At 33.0% G+C, this 13,265-nt stretch overlaps 2 protein-coding genes across 2 annotated transcripts; one reads left to right on the top strand and one right to left on the bottom strand.

Annotated features, from left to right (window-relative positions):
- Positions 1-4,383: 4,383 nt before the first annotated feature.
- Positions 4,384-6,168, bottom strand: LOC108781386 (general transcription factor II-I repeat domain-containing protein 2B). Its single transcript, XM_018549338.1, has one exon. It carries the CDS (start codon positions 6,166-6,168, stop codon positions 4,384-4,386), a length of 1,785 nt encoding a protein of 594 aa, XP_018404840.1.
- A 471-nt stretch (positions 6,169-6,639) lies between these two features.
- Positions 6,640-8,424, top strand: LOC108781387 (general transcription factor II-I repeat domain-containing protein 2B). Its single transcript, XM_018549339.1, has one exon. The coding sequence runs from the start codon at positions 6,640-6,642 to the stop codon at positions 8,422-8,424; it is 1,785 nt and encodes a 594-aa protein (XP_018404841.1).
- The last annotated feature ends 4,841 nt before the right edge of the window (positions 8,425-13,265 follow it).

A 13,265-nucleotide genomic window follows, 5' to 3' on the forward strand; every position in this document is an offset into this window, starting at 1 on the left:
TAGGAAATTACAGTCGGGACCACGTCGCGCTTTGTTATAGAAAAAATATATGACCAGAAGAGTCGTCGGTTTCCGCGCTTCATTTATTAGATGTCAAATGAACATTGCTGTGGGAAATTCTCTAAGAGTTTACAATTTGGCACAATGGACATGGCGCCAGTTATTTTTTTTTAAGCTAGTTTTCTTAGAGTTCCCAGATGATACCTTAGAGTGTTCGTTATCTAATGACCGCTTAGAAATATGTGGTTTCGCAATTTTTATCGCCGTCAGCCCTTTGTACGCAAGTTGTTTTCCTCGTTTTATTTTTTTTTTGAGTTGCATTTACGAGTTTCCCAGCGCGTGGTGTTTACTTAGGCCTCGATTATCAGATATCCGCGCTCGGGCCCTTCTCGTAAATTTCACTCTGGTCATGACGCTGACCAAGATCCTTTGAAAGAAAAGAATCGTGGAGTCTACAGGACGTAACATAGCACTTAATTCTGACATAGGTGCCATTTTGATTTTTTGTGGGGGGGGTGCTAGTTTAACAGACATCTCCCAGGCGTCTAAGGTAGGCTCCCACTACATTACCGTACTGATGAGTCTAGTAGTGGGAATCCGGGACGAAACGCCAACTTGTGATATTCTTCGCAATCTTATTTTTCAGATATTTACATTTATTATTACTTTAACATTACATTTTTAGAAATTTAATATGTCTTTCAACATATTATTAAGATCCAATTTAGATGCTATAAGCATCAAAAATTATGATATTACTACGGTAGTTGATTAGATTTGCGTTTTTAAGTCCGAAGGATTTTCAGCGCGCTATGGGGGGAACTATTACTTACGTAGTATATAAAATTCACTCTTTAACATATCTTATATATGATCGCAGTAATAACAGCGAATAGATCTCATTATATTCCTTTATATTCTTGTTATTTGAAACTTTCGAGAGTCTTCTTTAATTGATTTGTATAGAAATTTATTTATATTTAATATTAGATTTATATTGTATGTAAAATACTCAATTATCTTAAAAATCAGTACATATATAAAAAATCAATCGTCCTTCGGCACCTTTTGCTATAATCTAATTGAGCTGAAATTTTCCAGAGATTGTTCTTTTATAAAAAGGAATCATTCTGAATCATGAGATTAAAAAAATTCCGTGTTCGAAAAATAAGGACCACCCTAATGTATATACAATATGTATAATTAACCCATTAACCGCTGAATGCACTGAAATTTTACCTCGAGTTCAGCGTTTATTTCTCGTATGAAACATATAAGGAAAAGAATCGAGAATACATGAATTTTATTGTTTCAAGGTCGCTCTTTCGAATGGCGATTAAAAAATTTTCAAAAAATTGCAATTTCCAATATTTTTTTGCAAAAATATGTAGAAAATCATGATTTTCAGACTAATTTTTTTTCATTTCTCTATATATAAAATTTTTATTAATAATTTTATTAATAAATTTTATTAATAAAATTTTTTATCAAAACGCATTTGTATCGACTTAAAATAAGTCATAAACGTGCACTCGATGTGTCCACTAAAGGAATCCATCATACTTGATTTTTTTTTATTGTCTTATTAACAAAATGGCGGTCGATACGACGACATATTTGTGCGTTTATCAAAATTGCCCATCATCTAACATGAAAGTAATTCTATTTGAACAAAACTCATTACTCAGGGGTTTTTGGGGTCGCTGATTACGAATCTGATGTTAGATTTGTTAAATTCAAAATGGCGGACCCAAAATATTAAATATTCATCGATTTTTGTGGTTTTCAGTATCTTTATGGTTTTTCAGTCGCTGATTCCGAATTCATGATCAGATTTTCGAAATTCAAGATGGCGGACCCAATATGGCGGGCGAAAAGTATTAAATATTCATCGATTTTTGTGATTTTCAATATCCGCATGTTTTTTGGGTCGCTGATAACGAATTTGTGGTCAGATTTTCAAAATTCAAAATGGCGGGCACCATCTCTAAAATTTCAAATTACGCATATGAAAAAAATTTCTTCGTATTGTATGCAAAATTGTCAGGAAAAAGTGTCTCTTATGATTTTTATCTAAATCACAATATTTCCGAGAAAAAAAATTTCCATAATGCAATGATAAAACTCAAATCATGGACACTTCTGCAAATTTTTCTTTATTTGGTTCCTTTGTTTTTTATTTGCTTATTTTATATATCATATAATTATAAAAACACGGAGTTGCAATTATTAATTGTTATAAACTTGTAATATGAACAAATATGCTATATGGTCCCTTATTATAAAAAAATAAACACCATTTTTTTATAAATGTTATTCTTTATTTAGAAAGGAAAGTACGTTACGAAGTTATAAATAAATTATACAAACAAATATATCAAATTAAAAAATCACCGATTGGTTCAACACTTGTACTAAACGCTGCACGAATTCTCTCGCGGATAGCATCGCCGCCTAGTGGCAGTAAGTATGACTAATCTTATCCGCAATCATTATGAGAATGGACCAGCTCGGTGAATTTCGCCATAAAAATCATTGCACATAAAATTGGATGCTAGACTATTGTCTAGTAGTAACGTAGTAGTAACGTAGTTGTCTAGTAATAATATAAGGGTTGAGCAAACGGACTACCAACAGCACTCGCTCTTTGAGTACTGGTTCCGGAAAATGACTTCAAATATTTGTTATGCTTAAATGGATAAATTTTTTTATTATTAAATTAATAACTTATTATTTATATTACGAAATTTAATGTCACCCATGCGTAGCCACTAAATCTTTGTTTATGATTTGAGTCTTATCATTGCATTATGGAAACATCGTAAATTTTTTTCTCGGAAACGGTGTGATTTAGATAAAAATCACAAGAGACACTTTTTCTTGACAATTTTGCATACAACACGAAGAAATTTTTTTCATTTGCGTAATTTGAAATTTTAGAGATGGTGCCCGCTATTTTGAAGACGTCATTTTGAAAATCTGACCACAAATTCGTTATCAGCGACCCAAAAAACATGCAGATATTAAAAATCACAAAAATCGATGAATATTTAATATTTTTCGCCTGCCATATTGGGTCCGCCATATTGAATTTCAAAAATCTGATCATGAATTCGGAATCAGCGACTGAAAAACCATAAAGATACTGAAAACCACAAAAATCGATGAATATTTAATATTTAGGGTCCGCCATTTTAAATTTAACAAAACTAACATCAGATTCGTAATCAGCGACCCCAAAAACCCCTGAGTAATGAGTATTGTTCAAGTAGAATTACTTTCATGTTAGATGATGGGCAATTATGAAAAACGCACAAATATGTCGTCGTATCGACCGCTATTTTGTTAATAAGACAATAAAAAAAAAATCAAGTATGATGGATTCCTTTAGTGGACACATCGGGTGCACGTTTATGACTTATTTTAAGTCGATACAAATGCGTTTTGACAAAAAATTTTATGAGAAACGAAAAAAAATTAGTCTGAAAATCATGATTTTTTACATATTTTTGCAAAAAAATATTGGAAATTGCAATTTTTTGAAAATTTTCTCATCGCCATTCGAAAGAGCAACCTTGAAACTATAAAATTCATGTATTCTCGATTTTTTTCCTTATATATTTTATTCGAGAAATAAACGTTGAACTCGAGGTAAAATTCCAGTGCATTCAGCGGTTAATGGGTTAAAGCAGGCCTCGGCAAGAAATGCAACTTTCGGCCGTTTTTTGAATCGACTCCGCCTACCGCTGTCCCCCTTACCTCACCACCCGCGCGCAATCCAAATGCCGCGCGACACTTAGGAGCGTACTAGACGCTCATAGACGTAAGGAGCATTCGTTCGGGGCGCTCGATACGCTGTAATCTTCATTCTATCTTTTTTTTCGCACATTACATACGAAACTAATAGTGAATTCGGTTGAACACATACTAGTGCATATTAGTGCACATTAAAGCCGTTATACACAGATTTAATCCGTGTAAAAGTAAAATGCAAATATTCGAATTACAAAATACAGATTTTACATAACGGCACAATAACATCTATTGCAGATCTCATGGTTTAATTCCGTTTTTATATTTATATTAAACATACATTTTTATAATTTCAATTTGTGTACGATTTTAATGTGCGTCAGTGCGCACTGAGTGCAGATCCAATCGAATTCGCTGTAAGATAGAACGACGCAACGTGTGAGCACTAAAAGCGAATACATCCAATGAATTTTCAAATAGATTTCCACATCACCCTTGAGGTACTATTGTTGACGCGTTTTTTTTTAAGTGGTATCCCCAGTAGGCCTAGTCCACTGATAAAAATGATGAATTGTACGACCATTTAAATTTTTAGTAATTGAACAAAATAACAGATCGAATTAAGAAAATTCAATACGATTTTCGGAATCTTTTACGGGCGAAAGCAGAAACGTCGATTTTCATATTACTCGTAGCGATCCGTATAAGACGAGGTAAAGAATTATCACTCAAGGAAGAACGTCTTTCATTTTTTATTAATTTCATTTTGGAAAATGATGTCTCACATAAATATGTGGATCCAAACATAGAATGAATTCGAAGTCCGAAATCTCGAAGCTTGGGATATGATGATTCTTTCAACATTTTGTAAAAATCGACACCAGTTTCTTTAATCGTTTTAAGCGAAATATCGTTCTGTAAATCAAATAATTCATCCTGCAAATCAAGATGCTGTTCTTCAATTGGAGCTGTAAGGGGATTCTCGAAAAGAATTAATTCGGTTTTAAGTTTCTCGAAACAAGTAAACCGCTTATCGAATTCGTCTATTAGAGAATCTAGAAAATGAGTATATTCTTTGAAATTACAAACATTGCCATGTTCTTCGAGAATAATCTGACATGAGGGAAAAAAGTGAAATATATTATCATTTAAGTGAGATTTCAATGCCTGTAATTTTCTTCGAAAAGAATTAACATGACTGACTAACTGGGAAATATTTTGATTCATCTTTTGCAGCTTTAAATTGAGAAACCTAAGTTGATTACTTATATCAGTAATAAAAGCGAGTTCAGTAAGAAATGTGACATCTTCCAAAAGGGATATATATTCATGAAATTTTGATTTGTTCATTTCTTTTAGAAAAAGAAGAATCTCTTTTCTTATTGTGAAAAATACTTGTAAACATTTTGCAGCACTAAGCCAACGAACTGGACAATGAAGTGGGACATCTGTGTAAACAGCTTTATGTTCGTCAAGAAATAATTTAAATTTTCGGTGAGTCAGAAATTTGTGTCCACCTTTAATTTCATTGATTATTTTAGTGATAGTCTCCATAGCTGTTGAAAGTTTTACAACTTTACCGGCTAATGCTTCCTGATGTATTATGCAATGTATAATGGGGATATTTAAATTTCGCTGTTTTAATTGGCCAGCAAATCCTATCTTTGAACCTGTCATCGCTTTCGCACCGTCAGTTGTAATCGAAGAACATTTACTAAAATCTATGTTAAACTTTTTAAGAGTTTCTTCAACTGCCAAAAAAATATCGAGACCTGTTGTTGTGTCACGTAATACGACAAAATCTAAAAGTTCCTCGACACACGAGTAATCGTTTTGCACAATTCGAGTAAAAATACTCAGTTGGCTCATGTGTCGAATATCGGTACTTTCATCAAGGCACAGAGAAAAATATTTACATGATTTTAGAAGATCCTGTAACTTGTCTCCTATAGAATCATTTATATCAGCAATTCTTGAAGTTACAGTTTTTGCACTAAGGGGAATATTCACTGCTTGCTCCAAAGTTAAAGAATTGCCAAAAGCTTTTACTGTTTCGATAATACAATCTTTTATAAAGGCACCTTCGGTAAATGGCTTAGAATTTTGTGCTATAAGCAAAGACACAGCGTAAGACGCTTGTAGGGAAGAAGAATCATCATTGGAAGAAGAAGAAGGTATTGAATTTTCTTGATGAACTAATTTCAAACCTTCGATAACACTCAGTTTCTCTGAATTTGAGTAATTCGAATAATTTTTCTCATGACGGTTTTTGAAATGCTTCTCAATCACAAATTTTTTAGCAACCGAAGGTTCATATCTACAAAGTAAACAAATCGTCCGACCTGAAATACAACTAAAAAAGTAATTAATTTCCCAAGATTTATCAAAAACTTGAACATACTTATTTCTCTCCATCCCCGCGCGCGCGATGTTAATTTCTCAGTAAAATAATCAAATTAAACGTATTTACCTTTATGCTACAGATAGCAATTTACCTCTTTGCTGTCTCGATCTGCTGAATGTCTGCTACGATCCCACGAATTTCACAAGATCACTAATTTGCTATGTAAGGTACGAGAGACGAACTGCTCACGATATGACAATCGCTGACGCCCGCGACCGCTGAAAAATTTTGTTTTTTATTGTCGACGTTCATTGTCGACGTTTCGGCAATTGTCGCGGTCGCGGGCGTCAGCGATTGTCATATCGTGAGCAGTTCGTCTCTCGTACCTTACATAGCAAATTAGTGATCTTGTGAAATTCGTGGGATCGTAGCAGACATTCAGCAGATCGAGACAGCAAAGAGGTAAATTGCTATCTGTAGCATAAAGGTAAATACGTTTAATTTGATTATTTTACTGAGAAATTAACATCGCGCGCGCGGGGATGGAGAGAAATAAGTATGTTCAAGTTTTTGATAAATCTTGGGAAATTAATTACTTTTTTAGTTGTATTTCAGGTCGGACGATTTGTTTACTTTGTAGATATGAACCTTCGGTTGCTAAAAAATTTGTGATTGAGAAGCATTTCAAAAACCGTCATGAGAAAAATTATTCGAATTACTCAAATTCAGAGAAACTGAGTGTTATCGAAGGTTTGAAATTAGTTCATCAAGAAAATTCAATACCTTCTTCTTCTTCCAATGATGATTCTTCTTCCCTACAAGCGTCTTACGCTGTGTCTTTGCTTATAGCACAAAATTCTAAGCCATTTACCGAAGGTGCCTTTATAAAAGATTGTATTATCGAAACAGTAAAAGCTTTTGGCAATTCTTTAACTTTGGAGCAAGCAGTGAATATTCCCCTTAGTGCAAAAACTGTAACTTCAAGAATTGCTGATATAAATGATTCTATAGGAGACAAGTTACAGGATCTTCTAAAATCATGTAAATATTTTTCTCTGTGCCTTGATGAAAGTACCGATATTCGACACATGAGCCAACTGAGTATTTTTACTCGAATTGTGCAAAACGATTACTCGTGTGTCGAGGAACTTTTAGATTTTGTCGTATTACGTGACACAACAACAGGTCTCGATATTTTTTTGGCAGTTGAAGAAACTCTTAAAAAGTTTAACATAGATTTTAGTAAATGTTCTTCGATTACAACTGACGGTGCGAAAGCGATGACAGGTTCAAAGATAGGATTTGCTGGCCAATTAAAACAGCGAAATTTAAATATCCCCATTATACATTGCATAATACATCAGGAAGCATTAGCCGGTAAAGTTGTAAAACTTTCAACAGCTATGGAGACTATCACTAAAATAATCAATGAAATTAAAGGTGGACACAAATTTCTGACTCACCGAAAATTTAAATTATTTCTTGACGAACATAAAGCTGTTTACACAGATGTCCCACTTCATTGTCCAGTTCGTTGGCTTAGTGCTGCAAAATGTTTACAAGTATTTTTCACAATAAGAAAAGAGATTCTTCTTTTTCTAAAAGAAATGAACAAATCAAAATTTCATGAATATATATCCCTTTTGGAAGATGTCACATTTCTTACTGAACTCGCTTTTATTACTGATATAAGTAATCAACTTAGGTTTCTCAATTTAAAGCTGCAAAAGATGAATCAAAATATTTCCCAGTTAGTCAGTCATGTTAATTCTTTTCGAAGAAAATTACAGGCATTGAAATCTCACTTAAATGATAATATATTTCACTTTTTTCCCTCATGTCAGATTATTCTCGAAGAACATGGCAATGTTTGTAATTTCAAAGAATATACTCATTTTCTAGATTCTCTAATAGACGAATTCGATAAGCGGTTTACTTGTTTCGAGAAACTTAAAACCGAATTAATTCTTTTCGAGAATCCCCTTACAGCTCCAATTGAAGAACAGCATCTTGATTTGCAGGATGAATTATTTGATTTACAGAACGATATTTCGCTTAAAACGATTAAAGAAACTGGTGTCGATTTTTACAAAATGTTGAAAGAATCATCATATCCCAAGCTTCGAGATTTCGGACTTCGAATTCATTCTATGTTTGGATCCACATATTTATGTGAGACATCATTTTCCAAAATGAAATTAATAAAAAATGAAAGACGTTCTTCCTTGAGTGATAATTCTTTACCTCGTCTTATACGGATCGCTACGAGTAATATGAAAATCGACGTTTCTGCTTTCGCCCGTAAAAGATTCCGAAAATCGTATTGAATTTTCTTAATTCGATCTGTTATTTTGTTCAATTACTAAAAATTTAAATGGTCGTACAATTCATCATTTTTATCAGTGGACTAGGCCTACTGGGGATACCACTTAAAAAAAAACGCGTCAACAATAGTACCTCAAGGGTGATGTGGAAATCTATTTGAAAATTCATTGGATGTATTCGCTTTTAGTGCTCACACGTTGCGTCGTTCTATCTTACAGCGAATTCGATTGGATCTGCACTCAGTGCGCACTGACGCACATTAAAATCGTACACAAATTGAAATTATAAAAATGTATGTTTAATATAAATATAAAAACGGAATTAAACCATGAGATCTGCAATAGATGTTATTGTGCCGTTATGTAAAATCTGTATTTTGTAATTCGAATATTTGCATTTTACTTTTACACGGATTAAATCTGTGTATAACGGCTTTAATGTGCACTAATATGCACTAGTATGTGTTCAACCGAATTCACTATTAGTTTCGTATGTAATGTGCGAAAAAAAAGATAGAATGAAGATTACAGCGTATCGAGCGCCCCGAACGAATGCTCCTTACGTCTATGAGCGTCTAGTACGCTCCTAAGTGTCGCGCGGCATTTGGATTGCGCGCGGGTGGTGAGGTAAGGGGGACAGCGGTAGGCGGAGTCGATTCAAAAAACGGCCGAAAGTTGCATTTCTTGCCGAGGCCTGAGTTAAAGGCTCAGAAGAATAAATCATAAATAATAAAAAATGCCAATATGAGCCGACACTAGATGACAATGTGTATGATAATATTTCTTTATTGCAATTAAGTATACGTTTCGATCTCTGCTTGAGATCCTCTTCAGTACATTGAAAGTTTAATGATGTAGTGAAGCATGAAGAATTACAAACGCAATTACGTAATAATGTCCAAAAGTTTAAACTCGTTCACTAAAGTGCTCAATTTACTAAAAAATTATTATCAATAATTATTAACATAAAACGAATTAATGTAAAATATTCACTAATATTTCACTTTTTTCCCTCATGTCAGATTATTCTCGAAGAACATGGCAATGTTTGTAATTTCAAAGAATATACTCATTTTCTAGATTCTCTAATAGACGAATTCGATAAGCGGTTTACTTGTTTCGAGAAACTTAAAACCGAATTAATTCTTTTCGAGAATCCCCTTACAGCTCCAATTGAAGAACAGCATCTTGATTTGCAGGATGAATTATTTGATTTACAGAACGATATTTCGCTTAAAACGATTAAAGAAACTGGTGTCGATTTTTACAAAATGTTGAAAGAATCATCATATCCCAAGCTTCGAGATTTCGGACTTCGAATTCATTCTATGTTTGGATCCACATATTTATGTGAGACATCATTTTCCAAAATGAAATTAATAAAAAATGAAAGACGTTCTTCCTTGAGTGATAATTCTTTACCTCGTCTTATACGGATCGCTACGAGTAATATGAAAATCGACGTTTCTGCTTTCGCCCGTAAAAGATTCCGAAAATCGTATTGAATTTTCTTAATTCGATCTGTTATTTTGTTCAATTACTAAAAATTTAAATGGTCGTACAATTCATCATTTTTATCAGTGGACTAGGCCTACTGGGGATACCACTTAAAAAAAAACGCGTCAACAATAGTACCTCAAGGGTGATGTGGAAATCTATTTGAAAATTCATTGGATGTATTCGCTTTTAGTGCTCACACGTTGCGTCGTTCTATCTTACAGCGAATTCGATTGGATCTGCACTCAGTGCGCACTGACGCACATTAAAATCGTACACAAATTGAAATTATAAAAATGTATGTTTAATATAAATATAAAAACGGAATTAAACCATGAGATCTGCAATAGATGTTATTGTGCCGTTATGTAAAATCTGTATTTTGTAATTCGAATATTTGCATTTTACTTTTACACGGATTAAATCTGTGTATAACGGCTTTAATGTGCACTAATATGCACTAGTATGTGTTCAACCGAATTCACTATTAGTTTCGTATGTAATGTGCGAAAAAAAAGATAGAATGAAGATTACAGCGTATCGAGCGCCCCGAACGAATGCTCCTTACGTCTATGAGCGTCTAGTACGCTCCTAAGTGTCGCGCGGCATTTGGATTGCGCGCGGGTGGTGAGGTAAGGGGGACAGCGGTAGGCGGAGTCGATTCAAAAAACGGCCGAAAGTTGCATTTCTTGCCGAGGCCTGAGTTAAAGGCTCAGAAGAATAAATCATAAATAATAAAAAATGCCAATATGAGCCGACACTAGATGACAATGTGTATGATAATATTTCTTTATTGCAATTAAGTATACGTTTCGATCTCTGCTTGAGATCCTCTTCAGTACATTGAAAGTTTAATGATGTAGTGAAGCATGAAGAATTACAAACGCAATTACGTAATAATGTCCAAAAGTTTAAACTCGTTCACTAAAGTGCTCAATTTACTAAAAAATTATTATCAATAATTATTAACATAAAACGAATTAATGTAAAATATTCACTCACATGAAGACGAGTTAACATTTAGACTGGTGGAACGTCGTAATAAATTCAATCCATTTAGTTATTCCGCTAAGTATTCATTAGAAATATAATAATAATTGATAAAAAGATTTTTTTATAGCAGTAATTACAAAATTCTTTAGCAGATTTATACAAACCTACATAAATTGTTAAAACACGACGTATACGTTGAAGTGATCAAAGTGGAATGAGACAAGAAACAAACAAGAAACATATCGCAAAGTCAAAGTAATAAATAATAAATATAAGATGCAAGATGTGGAAGTGTCATGTTTTACAAAACAAATCCGTGTATAATGAATTCAAAGATTGAGTGTCATTTTGTAAATTTAGACCATGTTTCTGCCTCTTAATATGTATCATTTCTGATACCATTCTTCTGTTCTATATTTTTTCTCTGTCCAAAATGCGTACAGAATCCCAATTAAAATCATGAGATAAATCCAAGCGATGTTGTGTAATAACCGAATTTTGGGAAGTATTCTTATTAATGTGGTTTTTTTTATATTCCTTGATGCGTGTTGATAGGCATCTACTCGTCTGTCCTATATAAGAAGACTCACAATCCTTACAGTCATTTTTGTAGACAACATCTGACTGCGAAAAATATGGTAACACATCCTTATTTGTACTTTAATAATTTTATTACAATAAATTTATTAATTCCTATGTAAGCTATACGTATCAATGGAGAGTTAATAAAGAATTTTTTTATTTTTTCCGAAATTTTAGGAATAAAAGGAATAGTGAAAAATTTAATTATTTCTATCTCAGCGTTAATGTCATTATTATCAATCTTTTTTCCTTTTTTTCCCCTTGTAAGTGTAAGCGTCTTTTTGTTAAAAATGTCAAATTTTTGACACACAGACAGACGGACGGACAGACAGACAGACGGACGGACAGACAGACAGACGGACAGACAGACGTAACTGACATTTACGCTGCGCGAGCATTTACGAAGTCCAGACTATGAACTTTGCAGGCTGATCCGGTTGCAAAATCTGACTGTCAATTAATAATGAACGAAATACGAGTTGGCAGGCAACAATTAGTTCAGAAAATTAGTTAACTTGAATTGCGTATATGCATCAAATGTTAAAATTACAAATTTTAATTGCAATTATTTCAAAAATTAAACGCGCGATCAATATGTTTTTAATTGCACAAATATATAAAGAGCACTTCAACTTATTCGTAATTAAAATTTTAGCTATTTAGCTCATTTGCAAGAAAACTATTTTACACAAATGCTACCAAGGGAGTCGCCTCGTGTAATCGGTTCAAAAAATTGAAAAATTTTTTTGCTTCAATCGATAGTAGTAAATATGTTCCCAAATCTGCCTGATGCAATTTAATTGAAACTTTGTAGTCCATTATTAAGAGGAATCTTTAGGAATGCATATAGTTACTTTAAAGTAGTTGTGTCGTCATGTCCGAGCTATTTCGTTAACAATGCGGAACATCCTATACAAAGTATGTCAAAACGATGTCAGAGAATAATGGAGACTGGACAACTCATTAAGTAAGAAAGACTGGGGATGACAAAGTAGAAAAGACTTACTAAGTAAATAAGTAATATTGCTTTTAATGCATTTTAAATCCATCTATACACATTCCCTAACAGCACAGGGACGTCCTGTGGACATCCTACTAGCTAAACGGGAACGTCCATAGGATGTCCTATTGTAGTCCAGGGACGTCCTGAGTATGTCCTATGGACTGTGAAATGAGCGCCTCATTATGTCCTACATACGTCTACTGGACGTCCAATCCAAAGTCCTACAGATGTCCATTCGTAATCTTTCGGACATCCATAGCCAGAATTGATCCAGAATATGTCATTGTAATAATTTATATATTAAAACAAGGATTAATTTAGTATGTATTCAGGAGTACTTTAAGACCATTTTAGGACTATTTCAGAACTACTTCAAGACTATTTTAGGACTGTTTCAGGACTATTTCAGGACTAATTTAAGACTATTTCGGGACGATTTCAGAATTATTTCAGGATATATTAAAAATAATATATATGTATTTAAAAAAACAAAATACGTTTTATTATTTATAAAGCTAATTAATTTGCACATAAATAAAAATAATTTTTAGTACATATGTTATTAGTATATATAAAATATATACATACATATGAAACGTACATTTTAATTCTTTTAAAAATAAAAATATATAAAGTGCATTCCGTATTGGCGATGCAAAATAATTTTTTTTTTAAGTGATGAAAACTGATCCCCTTCTGTTTATAATTATGGTATTGTGCCACAAAACATTATGTAGTATTTCTTTTTGATTTTACTTTATTATTTTCC

Source organism: Cyphomyrmex costatus, unplaced genomic scaffold (genome assembly GCF_001594065.2).
Source record: "Cyphomyrmex costatus isolate MS0001 unplaced genomic scaffold, Ccosl1.0 scaffold807, whole genome shotgun sequence".
Classification (NCBI taxonomy): Eukaryota; Metazoa; Arthropoda; class Insecta; order Hymenoptera; family Formicidae; genus Cyphomyrmex; species Cyphomyrmex costatus.